At 39.6% G+C, this 17,456-nt stretch overlaps 1 protein-coding gene across 5 annotated transcripts in view; it reads left to right on the top strand.

Moving 5' to 3' along the window:
• PPP2R5C (protein phosphatase 2 regulatory subunit B'gamma) overlaps positions 1 to 17,456 on the top strand; it is a 76,449-nt gene that overhangs the window by 39,647 nt on the left and 19,346 nt on the right. For all 5 annotated transcript variants that reach the window (XR_011559156.1, XM_070752148.1, XM_070752137.1 and 2 more), the window contains 6 exons: positions 2,238 to 2,437; positions 4,350 to 4,460; positions 5,986 to 6,078; positions 6,165 to 6,295; positions 14,707 to 14,766; positions 16,182 to 16,290. Coding sequence is in view for 4 of the 5 variants with exons in the window: in XM_070752148.1 (XP_070608249.1) it covers positions 2,238 to 2,437; positions 4,350 to 4,460; positions 5,986 to 6,078; positions 6,165 to 6,295; positions 14,707 to 14,766; positions 16,182 to 16,290 (704 nt within the window). In the remaining variant the exon portion in view is untranslated. The remainder of the gene's footprint in view (positions 1 to 2,237; positions 2,438 to 4,349; positions 4,461 to 5,985; positions 6,079 to 6,164; positions 6,296 to 14,706; positions 14,767 to 16,181; positions 16,291 to 17,456) is intronic.

Raw genomic sequence — 17,456 nt, 5'->3', positions numbered from 1 at the left:
TGAGAAAAGTAAAAATAAGGAAAAGACTTACATAAAATCAAAACAACAAATCACCCAACAAGAAGAAAAGATACAAGACAAGGAACTAGAAGGAGCAACAGCTATGGAGTTAACAGATCCAAGGGATATGAGGATACAGTGGTACCTCGTCTTACAAACTTAATTCGTTCCGTGATGAGGTACGTAAGAAGAAAAGTTTGTAAGATGAAACAATGTTTCCCATAGGAATCAATGTAAAGGTGAATAATGCATGCAAGCCTATTAGGAAAATCCAAAACATTAAGGCTTTTTTTTTTTTTTTTTAAAGGCCGGCAGACGAAGCTGAGGCGAACGGAGTGGGGGGAGGGACAGCGAGAGGTGGCAAAAGTTGGCAGTCCCAACAAAGCAAGGCAAAAAGAGCCTCTCTTGAGCTCCATGAGTCTTTGCCTCCTGTTTCTGTCCACTCCACTGTGCTCATCTCCCCCATACCTTTCTCCTCTCTTGAGCTCCATGAGTCCCTGCCTCCCGTTTTTGACCCCCCACTGTACTCATCTCCCCCACACCTTTCCCCTCTCTTGAGCTCCATGAGTCCCTGCCTCCTGTTTTTGGTCCCCCCACCACTCCGCTCATCTCCCCCACACCTTTCTCCTCTCTTGAGCTCCATGAGTCCCTGCCTCCCGTTTTTGACCCCCCACTGTACTCATCTCCCCCACACCTTTCCCCTCTCTTGAGCTCCATGAGTCCCTGCCTCCTGTTTTTGGTCCCCCCACCACTCCGCTCATCTCCCCCACACCTTTCTCCTCTCTTGAGCTCCATGAGTCCCTGCCTCCCGTTTTTGACCCCCCACTGTGCTCATCTCCCCCATACCTTTCTCCTCTCTTGAGCTCCATAAGTCCCTGCCTCCCGTTTTTGACCCCCCACTGTACTCATCTCCCCCACACCTTTCCCCTCTCTTGAGCTCCATGAGTCCCTGCCTCCTGTTTTTGGTCCCCCCACCACTCCGCTCATCTCCCCCACACCTTACTCCTCTCTTGAGCTCCATGAGTCCCTGTCTCCCGTTTTTGTCCACCCCACTGTGCTCATTTCCCCCATACCTTTCTCCTCTCTTGAGCTCCATGAGTCCCTGCCTCCCGTTTTTGTTTCCCCCCACTGTGCTCATTTCCCCCATACCTTTCTCCTCTCTTGAGCTCCATGAGTCCCTGCCTCCCGTTTTTGTTTCCCCCCACTGTGCTCATTTCCCCCACACCTTTCTCCTCTCTTGAGCTCTGTGAGTCCCTGCCTCCCGTTTTTGTTTCCCCCCACTGTGCTCATTTCCCCCACACCTTTCTCCTCTCTTGAGCTCCATGAGTCCCTGCCTCCCGTTTTTGTCCACCCCACTGTGCTCATTTCCCCCATACTGTTTGGAAGGGGGGAGTTTGTTGCTGGGATTCAAAGCAGCACTGGCAAAAATGAAGGGGAGCCTCAGGGAAATCCCAGCAATGCAAGAACAGGCGCTTTGGGTGGCAACGGAAGTCCAGAGGCAGGGATTCCCAGGGAAATCCCAGCGCTTCGGGGTATCCCAGCGGCGGCAGCTCAGGTTCGTAAGGTGAAAATAGTTCGGAAGAAGAGGCAAAAAAATCTTAAGCTTATCACAAAAAGTTTGTATGAAGAGTGGTTCGTAAGATGAGGTATCACTGTAACTAGATCAGCTAAGACTTTAAAATAAAATGGAAACTATGGATGGCAAGATCAAGATGATTTCTATGAATATAAATCGATTGAATTTAGCTACAAAAAGGAAGATAATTTTTAATAAATTAAGGAAAACAAAAATGGACATTATTTGCTTGCAAAAGTACATATTAGAAAGCAACACAAAAAATTATTAGAATGCGAGAGACTGGGAGAACTATATTCAACTTTAGCAGACCAAAGCAAAAAAGGAGTTGTACTGTATATACAAAAAAAAGTCATTGCACTTTTTATGGAGTGTTCTATGTGATGGGTATAACAAGTATCAACTTTCTAGGTCATGTAATAGAATTTTAAATTGGTCAAATTTCAGATTAGGTGAGGTATACTGTAAATGATGAATATTTCATCTAAATACCAATTAAAATTAGATAAATATACCCAGGGAAAGAAGACTATAGTGTGTATTTATAAGCATTAAACAAAATGTCAAGAACTGAATGAGTTTGTCTTCAGTAAATCTTGTTATATTTACTATAATGCAAAGATTTACAAGCAAAAATTTAACAATTTTAAAATCTTTTCAGATGTTCCCCCCGCTGAGCAAGAAAAACTTTTTATTCAGAAATTGCGACAATGTTGTGTCCTTTTCGACTTCGTTTCCGATCCACTAAGTGACCTAAAGTGGAAAGAAGTAAAGCGAGCAGCTTTAAGTGAAATGGTAGAGTACATCACACATAATCGCAATGTAATTACTGAGCCCATTTACCCAGAAGTAGTACATATGGTAAGTTATTTAAACTTAAATAAACATTTTTAAAAACCGTTCCTTTTGACTTACTGTATTCTGCTAAACAGATTTCTCACATGTAACAATAACAGAAGAGGCTGGGCTTTTGGAAACATATAGTATTATACATTCAAATAGGTACTAAATAATTAACTTCCAATAACAGTTTATGTTCAATTATTAGTACCAGTATGAAGAGTGGAGTGTTTGTTTTGGTCCTGTAGATCCTATTGTTAATTTCATTAGAATTTGTGTGGTACATAGATTCCTCTGGGAGGGGCAATTTAATTAATTAATTTTCTAAATTTATCATAAATGCAAAGTCAGTGTTTAAGTTTATCATTGACCCTGCTCTTGTTAGATAGATAGATAGATAGATAGATAGATAGATAGATAGATAGATAGATAGATAGATAGATAGATAGATAGATAGATAGATTAGATAGATAATCTGCATTTATTACAGGACTATTATAACACAGCTTTAACACTAGCATAATGGCATTGAAATCCCACTTCAGAAATTATGGCCAAGAGATTGATCCCAAACTTAAAAACAGGTCCTTGAATTTCGGTTATCTCCAATAGCAGTCTGGCACACTATTTTGAATAATTTTTGAACAGTTTTCATAGGCAATCTCATGCAGGGCACTTTTAAAGAACTTGTGTATTACAACAACTAGAATTTATTTTGGTATCACTGCAGCCAGATGCTCTTTGTCTAGAAAGTGGTGAGATGCTATCCAGAGTTAGCAGATAAAAGTTTTTCATACTACCACTGCTTTGGCACATTGCTATTCTCCGTCTTCCAGAGTGGTTCTTAAGTGGACAATATAGTTCAATTCAATTTAAATTATATATCAGGAACGAACAATCTGGAAACCACATACAGTATTGATCTTCCTGTTAATGCCCCCATAGAGATCTACTGATCATATTGCCAAAATAGTGTGACTTTTCTTTAGAGGAAATGACACTGGAACAAAAAGATGGAATCCATTCATTTAGTCTGAATAGAAACATAGAAGTCTGACGGCAGAAAAAGACCTCATGGTCCATCTAGTCTGCCCTTATACTATTTTCTGTATTTTATCTTAGGATGGATATATGTTTATCCCAGGCATGTTTAAATTCAGTTACTGTGGATTTATCTACCACGTTTGCTGGAAGTTTATTCCAAGGATCTACTACTCTTTCAGTAAAATAATATTTTCTCATGAATGAACTAAACAAATGGATTAAACTCCGAAGACCCTCAAGATGCTCATTATCTCTTCGGAAGTTGATGCACAGTAGAAAGCCAGTACTAAGGCACTGATATACTGCAGTTCAAAACTTAGTAAATTTTATTAGGAAGATGATCTGCTATGGATAATTTTTGAAGATTATGGATCTTCATCTGCCATTTTTAATCTAATTATTACCTACAAATTCATATTAAAATGAGATTTTAACCAGGGAGTTTCCATATTTCAGCTTAGGATGAAGTGCTGCTCTCAATGAATGCTATTCTAATGAGCACAAGAATAATTCTTAATACGAATTAACTTTAGTGGAGAAAGAGATATTTTGTGCAACAAAAATTAAAACAGATCATTAACAAAATCTTTCAATTTTCTTTTAAAGCAAATCGATGTAGCTTCGTCACTTCTAAATTATGCTTTTCTTCTAGTTAACTGTGTTCTGAACTGACATTTAATTTCTTTTTTTTCTAAATAGACGTTTTCTTCTTAAGGTTCTGGGTTCTTTAATAAATTAGAATTTTCTCATAAACTTAAAAGTTTCTGTAATAGAGAAGCTATCATACATTTGTATTTGCTTAGTTGTTTTAAAAAATATTTATGCAATAAAATATTTTTTTTAATTGGGGTTTTTTAAATTACTTTTGCTTAATCAAATGTGATTTTAGTTTGCAGTTAACATGTTTCGTACACTACCCCCTTCATCCAATCCAACGGGAGCAGAATTTGACCCAGAGGAAGATGAACCAACTTTAGAAGCTGCCTGGCCTCACTTACAGGTAGAACTGAAATACATACTTTCATTCTAACTCAGGAATGACAAAATTAGTACAAATTGTGGAATGAACATGTAAATCTAGATATTGAATTTTTTCATCTGGTTGGGTCTAAAGTCTGCATATAAACACTGCTGTTTCATTATGCAGTTAGATTAATGTTTAAATAAGTAAAATATTAGCATGTTTTAATGCCGTGTTATATCTTAATGACATAATTTTGAGATTTAAGCTTTAAACATAGGTAAGATTTATGGTACCTGTGCTTCATTGGACAGATGGTATAAATGCAAGTGTAAACATTCCTATAATTTTAAGTAAAATAGTACTTTGGGTTTCACGTCAAACTCATTGATCCACTGTGATAACCCATGATTAAAAGGTCAACCTTTTTTCTCTTCCAGTCTCATAGTTACTTTCCCTTTTAAATAAATTTTCCTAAAGTGGCATCTCCCAGATTGTTTAAATTCAGTTTCCATAGGTTTTAAACTTCATAATGAATACCCTTTCTAGTGCTGAATTCTGGAATTTCTAATCCCAAAATCTCTGGCAAGTGTTAAGTACCCTTAAGTCTTAAGTGCAGCAAAGTAGTAAATTCACACCAACTACAGTAGCAATAACATTTTTACATTAAAATACATTGGGAAATCCATCTAGCTTTTATTTATATATAATTTTTATCCTCACATAATATTTGTTAAAACCAATTCCAGCATATCCCAGATACATGTATTGCCCCTAGTTAAATCTCTGTTGGAGAATGTACATTTTGACATTCATCTTCCAACATTTTATCTATAATTCAGAGTAGTCACTTCATGTTAATTGGCTCATAACTGCAAACATCATGAAATTAATATGGTAAATATTTATTGGGAAATGGAATGGCTCAATTTACTATGAACAACTTCCTGCCAAGCCTGAGGAAAATGAATAGTTCAAGATCGTTTATGATCTAAAAACAAAACAAAACGGAAGAACATAGAAAGTTGAAGGAATTAATCTTGCACATACAGATAGTCCTCAACTTATGACCATAACTGAGCCCAAAATTTATATCGCTAAGTGAAAAAAATTTTAAGTAAGTTTTGCTCCATTTTTTTTACTTTTCTTGCCACATTAGTTAAGTGAATCACTGCAGTTGTTAAATTAGTAACATGGTTGTTAAGTGATTATGGTTTTTCCATTGACTTTGCTTGTCAGAAAGTCACAAAAGGGGATCTCCTAAGCCAGGGTCACTGCAACCGTCATAAATGTGAGTCAGTTGTCAAGCATTCAACTGTAAATCATATGACCATGGGGATAAGTGTAAAATGGTCATAAGTGTGAAAAATGGTGATGTCACTTTTTTCAGTGCCATTGTGACTAAAGGAACTGTTGTAAGTCGAGGACTACTTGTATTAATCTTGATATGATTTTCAGTCTTTCTTGGAAAGTGTTTAAAACTTAGTATTGTCTTAACAGTTTTTCAAAATTCAAGTTGATTTATATTGTAAAACTAATTTTTATTTTTGTGAATCTTTTTCAGCTTGTATATGAATTTTTCTTAAGATTTTTAGAATCTCCAGATTTCCAAGCTAATATAGCTAAGAAATATATTGATCAGAAGTTTGTATTGCAGGTGAGGTTAAAAAAGAATATATCTTCAAACTTTAAGTTCCATTTAATTTGAAATGGATTAAGCAAATAAATGTTCATCTTTTGCAGCTTTTAGAGCTTTTTGACAGTGAGGATCCTCGTGAAAGAGATTTTCTTAAGACTACTCTGCACAGAATATATGGAAAATTCTTAGGCCTAAGAGCTTACATCAGGAAGCAAATTAACAACATATTTTATAGGTATGTCTATATTCTGTGCTGATGCTCAGTAATAAATAAAGCATTTTAATCATATTACAACTTTTTTGGTAAAAAAACAAAAATGTTCTTAAAATCAAACAAGTATAAAATTCAGTAAATGTCTGGTCAATTCTATAGGTAGTAATGTAATTTTCTTTCTAAAAGGCAGGCTAAAGCACTTATTTACTTAAAATTCCATTACTTTTAATAATACAGTGGTACCTCAAGATACGAACCCCTCGTCTTACGAACAACTCGTGATACTAACCCGGGGTTCAGAAAAAATTTGCCTCTTCTTACGAACTTTTTTCGAGTTACGAACCGGCGTTCGGAGACTGCTGGGAAGCCGCGCGGCTGTTTTAAAAGGTGACAGCCGGGCGGCGGGGCTTCCCAGAAGCCTCCCGAACGCCGGTTCGTAACTCGAACTAAGTTCGTAAGAAGAGGCAAAATTTTTCTGAACCCCGGGTTCGGTTCGGGAGGTTGCTGGGAAGCCCCCCAGCCCGGCTGTCACCTTTTAAAACAGCCGCGCCGCTTCCCAGCTGTCTCCCGAAGCCGAACGCGGAAGTTCGGGCTTTGGCGTTCGGCTACTGGAGACAGCTGGGAAGCGGCGCGGCTGTTTTAAAAGGTGACAGCCGGGCGGCGGGGCTTCCCAGAAGCCTCCCGAACGCCGGTTCGTAACTCGAACAAAGTTTGTAAGAAGAGGCAAAAATTTTCTGAACCCCGGGTTCGGTTCGGGGGGGTGCTGGGAAGCCCCCCAGGCCGGCTGCGACCTTTTAAAAGAGCCGCGCCGCTTCCCAGCTGTCTCCTGAAGCCGAACGCGGAAGTTCGGCTTTGCCGTTCGGCTTCAGGAGACAGATGGGAAGCGGCGCGGCTCTTTTAAAAGGTCGCAGCCGGCCTGGGGGGCTTCCCAGCACCACCCCGAACCCCGAACAGGCCGGCTGTCACCTTTTAAAACAGCCGCGCGGCTTCCCAGCAGTCGCCGAAAGCCGGTTTTTTGGTTGCACAGATTAATTGACTTTACATTGTTTCCTATGGGAAACAATGTTTCATCTTACGAACCTTTCATCTTACGAACCTCCTCCTTGCACCAATTAAGTTCGTATCATGAGGTATTACTGTATTGCATTACATTTTGGTATGTGAATTAATAGAAGGATAATTTTTAATGTATAGAAGATATGTATAGACCATGCATTGCAGAACACTTTACAAACAGTTGTTCATTCAAAGCTGTAGAAGCACTATATTTTATCATTTTTCTTTTGTACATTTTCCCCATTCCCAAAGTTTTTCCAAAATAGAACATATGGCAGAACCCTTTTAAAGAAAGTAGTTCCAGCTGTGCCACAGCTTTTGCCAGTCATCTATAAAACACAGAGGTACCAGCTGCAGTTAAATGAGATAGAAATGATAAAGTGTTCTTTCTGTGAGCCAGCTTTTGTCTATGTATGAAAGACAGAAGTAAAGATTTCTACTGAAAGAAGGAATGTCAGTTGTAATTATGACAATAATGCTTGAATATACAATGTCTTCCCATCAATGTCCTTGTTTGAAGAAAGATTTAAACTGAAATGGGATATACAACTAACTAAAGATAATAATCACATGATTAGGAGGCTAGGTTCTAGAAAGCTAATGCTTCAATTATAAGATTTGATTAGGTTAAATCTTCTCAAACTTTTACTTTGGAATGGCTTTTACCTGTCTGGTTCCAGTGTCTTCAAATGAGTACTCTGGTATTTTAAAAGCTGCAGAAAGAAGGAAAATGTACTAAACTTGTCATCACATAAAAATTGTTGGACTCTATTTACAAATTATTAATACACTCACTCAAAGCAAACTAAATACTGCATTAAATCAATGCAGAATGTAAATGTTGTAATAGTATGCCACAATGGGACTTTCAGTGGAAGAAATTACATCAAATATCATAGAGAAAACTAATGTTTTTTCACTGATATATTGCTCCAATTCTGATTGTTAAAGTAGACCGTTTTCTAACAAATTTATTTATTTATTTATTTATTTATTATTTAGATTTGTATGCCGCCCCTCTCCGCAGACTCGGGGCGGCTCACAGCAAAATACAGCAAATCATGACAAATCCAAATAAATTTAAAATATTTAAAAATATTTAAAAAGAACCCCATTTACTAACAAACACACACACAAACATACCATGCATAAATTAAACATGCCCGGGGGAGGTGTTTCAGTTCCCCCATGCCTGACGGCAAAGGTGGATTTTAAGGAGTTTACAGAAGGCAGGGAGAGTAGGGGCAGTTCTAATCTCAGGGGGGAGTTGGTTCCAGAGAGTCGGGGCCGCCACAGAGAAGGCTCTTCCCCTGGGGCCCGCCAACCGACATTGTTTAGTTGACGGGACCCGGAGAAGGCCCACTCTGTGGGACCTAATCGGTCGCTGGGATTCATGCGGCAGAAGGCAGTCTCGGAGATATATAATGATCACTTCAGATTATTCTTCCATCTTGGCAACAATTTTTCAGCAATTTTAGAAAATTATATATACTAGACTGAAGCAAATGTTAGAAGTTATATTCCTTTTTCAAACTGCAATATTAAATTTTTCCCATATATTCCCACAAAATACTCTGACTTTTAAAGCTAACTACTGATTTAGCCTTTGTTTTATGGGGAAAAAATTAGTTCAACAGTTGAAAAAAAATCTTAAGTCAAATAGCATCTCCTATAGTAAAATTTGCCACAGATATGTATCAGCATGTTACCAAAAATGTTTTCATAAAGAAAACACTATTTTTGAAGTAATAACAGAAAAAACTACTTAGGTTTTAACAGAAAAAAATAACTTTTAATTTGTTTTAAAAATTATCTTCTTTGATATATACACTTTAGATCAGATCTGGGCAAGGGGCGGCCACCGCTGTCTGTGACCGGTCCGCGGAGGTCGGGGTCCACTCCAGTGTGAGGATGAAAGAGCTCACCGTGTCTGCCAAGACTCCTCCGGTTCCTGCTTTCCTGATGAATCATGAAGAAAGCAGGAACCGGAGGAGTCCCAGCAGACATTCATCCTCGCACTGGAGCAGACCCCGACCTCCTACTGAGAGCAGCCGAGCACAGAAACCACGCAAACACTCCAGCGTAGTGACTGTAGTGCACCATGTTGCCGTAAAGCAAACAGTTAGGGGTCTGTAGAGTGGGTCTGGATGTTTAGGTTAGGTCAGGCCAGGGTCTGGGTCTTTACAGTATTGGGTAGAACTGAGTTAATTATATTAGTTCGGCCTTCTAAAACCATCCCAATTTCTCATGCGGCCCCATGGCAAAATTAATTGCCCACCCCTGCTTTAGATCTTAACTTTCCATGAAATAATTAAAATTGTTCAAAATAATGAGAGGACTCAGGATGACTTAGGTCAAGAAAAAGAAAAAAAAACTATATTCAGTGACTCAAAGCATACTTATGTATATTAAGAATAAAAATGGAAATAAAAATAAGAAACTTAGACATAGCCATACAAATAAAGAAAAAACCTAAAAGGTAAAAGAAAAATAATAAACCCTCCCAAAAATTACTTGTGGAAAAGATGAACTTACAGTATGTTAATTACATTTATTTTCTCTTTCTTATTGAGCTGCTAAAAAACAATAGAATAGAATAGAATTCTTGATTGGCCAAATGTGATTGGACACACAAGGAATTTGTCTTTGGTGCATATGTGTACATAAAAGATACTGTACATTTGTCAAGAATCATGAGGTACAACACTTAATCTCCAACCTACCCTTTGTGGGAAAGGTTGTAGAGAAAGTGGTGGTACTCCAGCCCCTACGGTCATTGGATGATACGTGCTTCAGACTTGGCTTTGGTCACTGTAATGGATGATCTCTGGTGAGCCTGAGATGCGGGTCATTCCTCTTTCTTAGTGCTACTTGACTTCTCAGCTGCTTTCAATACCGTTGACCATGGTATCCTTTTTCAGGATAGGAGTTGAAACAATTTATGTCCAGGATGCAAGGGGTCAGTAAATATTTTCACCGCCCTCTTTTTGACTCGTGCAGTGTGCAGGTCCTCAACGGAAGGCAGGTTGGCACCAATTGTTTTTTCTGCAGTTCTGATTATCCTCTGAAGTCTTTGTTGATCTCATTGGATTGCAGAACAGAACCAGACAATTAAGGTGCAGATGAAAGAACTGTTCATTAAAAATGGCAAACAAAAATGATATTTATATCTTCTAGTGAGTTTTTATGTTTGGGGAGGAAATTGCCTCATGGGGGGGGCACCCTCCCCCTTCTATCTTGCCTGTCAGGGAAGAATTATCCCCATCAGTGTAAGTTAATTCCCAGTTTCTGGTTGTTACAAGGCTAGTTCCTGAGAAATCTGCTCCATCTGAAGAGGTTATTGACTCAGCTGATAGATTATGATTTATGTGGTTCACATACAGTTATTAACTCCAGAGCTTCCATTAGAGCAGTGTTTCCCAACCGGTGTGCCGCGGCACACTGGTGTGCTGCGAGACATGGTCAGGTGTGCCGCGAGGCGGAGGCCAGCAAAGGTTGTTTTGAAAGTCGCCCCCCTCGCGCGCATGGCTTCTCCTCGCTAATAGCGGCGGGCAATAGCCGGGGGAGGGGCGGCTTCTGCAAATGGGAGCTCCAGGGCTGAGGCTTCCACTTGTGGCTGTTCCCGCCCGATCCGTCCTTCTCTCCGGCTTTCTTGGGGCGCGGCTCCTCCCACAGCTGTGGCTGCAGCGGCGCTGGCGATCCGTCCGCTAGCCGCTCCGAGCGCTGTGGGAACGCCCACCCCTCTCACAGTCCCGCTCGGTCTTCTCAGCCACCTACATGCTGCGGGAAGCCCGGGAAAACCAAGCAGAGCGCCCAGGCCAGGCAGAAGAATGCCACCGCCTTGCTATCCCGCTTCTCTCTGGCCATGCGGTTGCAGAAGCAAGCTCTCCCCCCTCACACGCACACTTTCGGCTGGGCAGGGGGCGAAGCCGACCCCCCCGGCTGCCGGCGAAGGAGGCTCGCTCGAGCCTCATAAAGGAGGCAGATTCAGGCAAAGAGCCCGGCGCAACGGGCGCAGCGTTGGAAAGCGAGCAGGCGGTGGGGGCGCTTCGCTTCTGCCTTCCTCAGGCGCTTTTTTTGGGCTCCGCGTCCGGTGAGTTTCTGCCTGGCCTTGCCTACTTAATGCGGCGGGAGAGATGCTAATTCCCATCCCAAACAGTCCGTATTTTCCCTCAGGAGTGGGTGGGCGTTTTGTCCCTGGCACCACGTCAGCAGCATCAGGAGGACAACAGATGACTAATCCCGCCAGAGAACAAGAGAGAGAAAGCATGAGAGAGAAAGAAAATAAGAGAGAGAACGAGAGAGAGCAAAAGAGAGAGAGAGGTGCTTCTTGAAGCATATGGTAAAAAGCACCCAAATAATAAGAAAAAACCCCCAGCCCACACCTGTTTTTGAAAAGAATAAAAGAGGAAAAAAACCCAGCCCTCAACTGGTTTTGGAAATGGTTCGAGTGTGTATACACACACACGCATAAAGGGGGGAGAGAGACAGGGATGGAAAAAGAGGAGAAGTGAGAGGGAGAAGGAATGAGGGGAAAAGGGAGGAAGAGAGAGAAATGAGAAACATGAGAGAGAAAAGGGGGAAAGACAGGAGAAGTACCCAGAAATGAGAGAGCGGTATAAATTTGAGGAGGGATGATTGATGATTGACTGTATTTATAAGAGGATGTTACATGGGATTGTATATATGAGGGGGTTATTTATGTATGTGTTTGTTTGTTTGTTTATTTGTTTGTTTGTTTATTTATTTATTTATTTATTTATTTATTTGTTTATTTATTAGATTTGTGTCATTTTGGTTGGTGGTGTGCCCCAGGATTTTGTAAATGTAAAAAATGTGCCGCGGCTCAAAAAAGGTTGAAAATCACTGCATTAGAGGAAGAGAGCCAAGAGAGTTATCAAACATTGAATGATTACTTTAATGCAATAAGCAGAAGTTACAATATAGGTGCTTAACACTGATACTATTTGTATACCCACTAAAACCCTCATTGTGTATTGGACAAAATCAATCAATCAATAAATATACTCCAACAAAAGTTAATTATCAGTTAAAAGGAAATGAAAAATGGAATATACAAGTAAAAAGCCTAATGAACTTCCCTGATTTGCCTTCCAAACTAGTTAGCAAATATAAAGAATTTAATCAAATTTGTGAGACAAAACAATTTTTTTCTTTATCCTATGATTTTTTTTTGCTTGCCTTTGTTGGAAACCAATCTTAATGCAGCTGCCAAATATTTAAAGATAACAGTTGAAATGCATTCTGATGCCAAAATGCAATAATAGACATCAATAACTATGTAAGTTTAAAACTCCCCCTTCCCCCCAATGTATTTGAAAGAAGATAATCAGTTCAGCAGCAACAGCAAAGAGAGGTTAAATATGTCTCCGGTGATTGTAGTTTTGGGGATTTATTTTTTTCCCTTTTTAGGAATTTAAAATTGTATTTGAGATTGCTAGAAGCCTTACCTTCCTTAAATCATTGCCCCAAATGTCTGCTTCTAGACCTATATGCAAAGAAATGGCAGCAGATATAAAATAAATACAATCATGAAATAGTATCTCTGCTTTCCTCTATTTTTCAGTTTATTCTTTTAAAAAAGGAAATACAGGTAGTCCTCTTTTATTTCCATTTTTATTAGTTTATAGAACAAAATACAAAGATAAAATACAGAAATATGAAAGCAAATAATAGGACACCATGGGGACAAAAAGGAGGGGGAAAGGTGAGGGGGAGGGAGGGAGAAAATAAAAGTGTTGACTTGCTACTCCCTCTGTTGTAGTAGAATAAAGCATTAGCATCAAAACTTTTTACTTTTCCAAAACTACATAGTCATGTCTATAACAACAAATCAGTAACACCCCCCCCCCAAAATAATTCCCACCTCAAAACACAAAATCCAGAAGCAGTCTCCATGTAGTCTTCGATTTACAACCATTCAAAGTTACAACAGCACTGACAAAAGTGAGTTTTGGCATGACCATTGCAGCATCCCATGGTCATGTGATCAAAATCCAGCCGCTCGGCAACCAAGTCACATTTATGACCATTGCATTGTCCTGGGGTCATATGATAACTTTTGCAAACTTCTGACATGCAAAGTCAGTGGGGGAACCAGAATCGCTTAACAATCTTAACTGCAATGATTCTTCTCCCACTTAACTGTGGAAAGAAAGGTCATAAAATGGGGCAAAGCTCATTTAACAAATGTCTCACTTAACAAAAACTTTGGATTCAGTTGTGGTTGTAAGTCGAGGACTACCGGTATAAGCCAGCCAGGTATACATCAATGTATGTCTGCATTTAGCACATGCTTTATTTTTGCAAAAAGGGTGAGTAGTTAATCCTATTTAAGATGCTAATTTTTATTACATTTTGAGCCTTGAAAGTCGAGGCATTACATATGCACTCATGTATTTTTTTTCTGTTCAAATCCTGGTTCATAATTTTTAAAAAAATTTCCTAATTAGGACCAAATCCATTTTTAGTGCCTCTTCCTTGTATTTTACTAGTAGTGGTATTTCCCACACTGGTTCTATTCTTGGCTATTATCATCTGGTGGAATTTGATTCAAATTATTCTGTTTTAATTTTGAGCTCTGAAAATAACACTTAATTTCTTCCACACTAAGTGTTATATCTTTTTATTCTTAATGAATTTATTTTATTCTCCTTGTCTACACTGAGAGCATATACACTTAAGACAAATTCCTTATGTGTCCAATCACACTTGGCCAATAAACAATTCTACGTAGTCTGCATAGTATTCATTATTTGTATTAAAGATTTTTATTTTATTTTTCCTAATGCTCTTTGGATGCTCCTCAAAAAGGAGCTGGTCCTTCAATTATCTTTTCAAAAATATAGCATTTTTATTTACTATAGCTATATATTCAGATTATGATTTGATAATACGTAATTATGTCCTTGCACTCCAAAATCTATTTCCATTAATGTTATAACTATCAGAAATCTTTGATTTCTAATCTAGAAACAATTTCCATTGTGTTCAGAGTGTTTTATTCAAAACAAATTAGTACTGGATTATAATCTAACTTCTATTCTCTAATTCCATTTTAGTCAGACAAATTGAAAAATCTAGTTTATTGATATCCCTTGTTTTCCTTGAATTTAAGATAACCTTATGTAACACTGTGTATATTTGTCTGATACCTTTCCCTTTGTTTTCCTAACTCTCCTCAATTATAATTTTAAAAAATAATACAAAATTCAATTGAATAAACATTCTGAATCTACAAATATGCACAATATTGTTTTAAATTGATGAAAGTAAGTTGTGTTTGTGCCTTTCATCCAACTAAGCATATTGTTGAATACATTGCACCATTGATGATAATGAATTTGTTTTCTCAGGTTTATTTATGAGACAGAACATCACAACGGCATAGCAGAATTACTGGAAATATTGGGAAGGTAAACTGCTTAATAGTTATGCTTCATAATAAGTATTGCTGCTTAAATGTAAAGATTTCTGGGTTGTATAAAGGGTAACAATGGATCTTGGACTGAACAAAACAATAAACAGTTTGCATAGTTTGCCCAGTCAACGAAGCGGTGGAAGTGATGTGCCGGTGCCTGGAGGCTGTTGGGGCCTGGATGGGTGTCAACAGACTCAAACTCAACCCGGATAAGACGGAGTGGCTGTGGGTTCTGCCTCCCAAGGACAATCCCATCTGTCCGTCCATCACCCTGGGGGGGGAATCATTGCCCCCCTCAGAGAGGGTCCGCAACTTGGGCGTCCTCCTCGATCCACAGCTCACATTAGAAAACCATCTCTCAGCTGTGGCGAGGGGGGCGTTTGCCCAGGTTCGCCTGGTGCACCAGTTGCGGCCCTATCTGGACCAGGACTCATTGCTCACAGTCACTCATGCCCTCATCACCTCGAGGTTCGACTACTGTAATGCTCTCTACATGGGGCTACCTCTGAAAAGTGTTCGGAAACTTCAGATCGTGCAGAATGCAGCTGCGAGAGCAGTCATGGGCTTACCTAGGTATGCCCATGTTTCACCATCACTCCGCAGTCTGCATTGGCTGCCGATCAGTTTCCGGTCACAATTCAAAGTGTTGGTTATGACCTTTAAAGCCCTTCATGGCATTGGACCAGAATATCTCCGAGACCGCCTCCTGCCGCACGAATCCCAGCGACCGATTAGGTCCCACAGAGTGGGCCTTCTCCGGGTCCTGTCAACGAAACAATGTCAGTTGGCGGGCCCCAGGGGAAGAGCCTTCTCTGTGGCGGCACCGGCCCTCTGGAACCAACTCCCCCCGGAGATTAGAACTGCCCCTACTCTTCCTGCCTTCCGTAAACTCCTTAAAACCCACCTTTGCCGTCAGGCATGGGGGAACTGAAACATCTCCCCTGGGCATGTTTAATTTATATATGGTATGCTTGTGTGTATGTCTGTTAGTATATGGGGTCTTTCTTAAATCTTTAAATATTTTAAATTGTCAGATTATTTATGATTTGTTTCCACGTGTTGTGAGCCGTCCCGAGTCTTCAGAGAGGGGCGGCATACAAATCTAAGTAATAAATAAATAAATAAATAGTTTCTGTCAGTTGTAACTGAAAAAGTCTGTCGCTGAGGGTAGTGCATTAGCAAATAATTCCTGTCGCTGAGGGTAGTGCACTAGCAAATAATTCCTAAATTGTTGTCGTTATTTGGATAGCTATATTGTAAGCTATTTGAGAAGTCTAACAAAGGCACTTGAACAGAAGCACATCTTAAAGCTAATGAATGAAAGGAATATGTTTTTCTTTTTAAAAAATGAAATTGAAATGCAGCAACACAATAGATTTTCTAATTCTAAAATACTTTTTTCTTCTTCAGTATAATCAATGGATTTGCCTTACCATTAAAAGAAGAGCACAAAATTTTCCTTCTCAAGGTATTACTACCTTTGCACAAAGTAAAATCACTCAGTGTCTATCATCCACAGGTAAATAGTTTGATGTGTGCTTGTTTTCGTATTATTGATAAATTACAAAACTGCAAATTTTAAGTAAGAAACTATGAAATAAAATGATTTTTCATTCTGAAAATGTGTGTTTTCTTATGGTGGTTTTTTCACTTAATTATTAAATTGCTTTGTTTAAGCTGAAGATTTTTTAAATTTTTAAGCATTTGAAACTTTCTCAAGAAAACTATGCATATGCACTTGGATAAGTAGTAAAATGCTTCTTACTGGGTGTTTTCTCTGTCTTTGGTCCTTAAAAATAAAAAAAACAGGAGTGGTGCAGTAATCGAGAGCTAAAGATCCTTGCTTCCCACTCGGAATGTTAAAAGTTCAATCTTAGGCAGCGACTAGGGCAGTGATGGCGAACCTTTTTCCCCCTCTGGTGCCAAAAGTGCGTGTGCGTGTGTTATCGCGCATGTATGAGTGTTCACACCCATAATTCAATGCCTGGGGATGGCAAAAAGGGAGGCCCTCTGGAGGCCTGAAACAGCCCATTTCCCAAACTCTGGTGGGCCCATCTTTTGCTCTCCCCAGGGTCCAGGGGCAAAAATGCTCTCCCTCATCCCCCCCAGAGACTCTTCGGAAGCTGAAATACCCTCCCAGAGCCTCTGGGTAAGCTGAAAAGCAGCTGGCTGGCACGCACATACATAATGGAGCTGAGATAGGGTAACAGCTTGCATGCCAGCATATATGCCCACATTATTATTGTTGTTGTTATTGTTATTATTGTTGTTATTATTATTTATTAGATTTGTATGCCGCCCCTCTCCGGAGTCTCGGAGCGGCTTACAACAATATATAGTACAAATCTAATGGTTAAAAAAGGACAGTTTAAAACCCTTATTATAAAAACAGTCATGCATCCCAAACAAACCATACGTAAAATGAAACGGCCCGGGGGAATCAATTTCCCCATGCCTGACGGCAGAGATGGGTTTTTAGGAGTTTGCGAAAGGCTAGGAGGGTAGGGGCAGTTCTGCTCTCTGGAGGGAGTTGGTTCCAGAGGGTCAGGGCCACCACAGAAAAGGCTCTTCCCGTGGGCCCCGCCAGATGACATTGTTTCATCGACTGGACCCGGAGAAGGCCAACTCTGTGGGACCTAATCGGTTGCTGGGATTCGTGTGGCAGAAGGGGAACCTGTGTCCGCC

Source organism: Erythrolamprus reginae, chromosome 1 (assembly GCF_031021105.1).
Source record: "Erythrolamprus reginae isolate rEryReg1 chromosome 1, rEryReg1.hap1, whole genome shotgun sequence".
Classification (NCBI taxonomy): Eukaryota; Metazoa; Chordata; class Lepidosauria; order Squamata; family Dipsadidae; genus Erythrolamprus; species Erythrolamprus reginae.
This window is presented reverse-complemented; position numbering and strand designations above follow the sequence as displayed.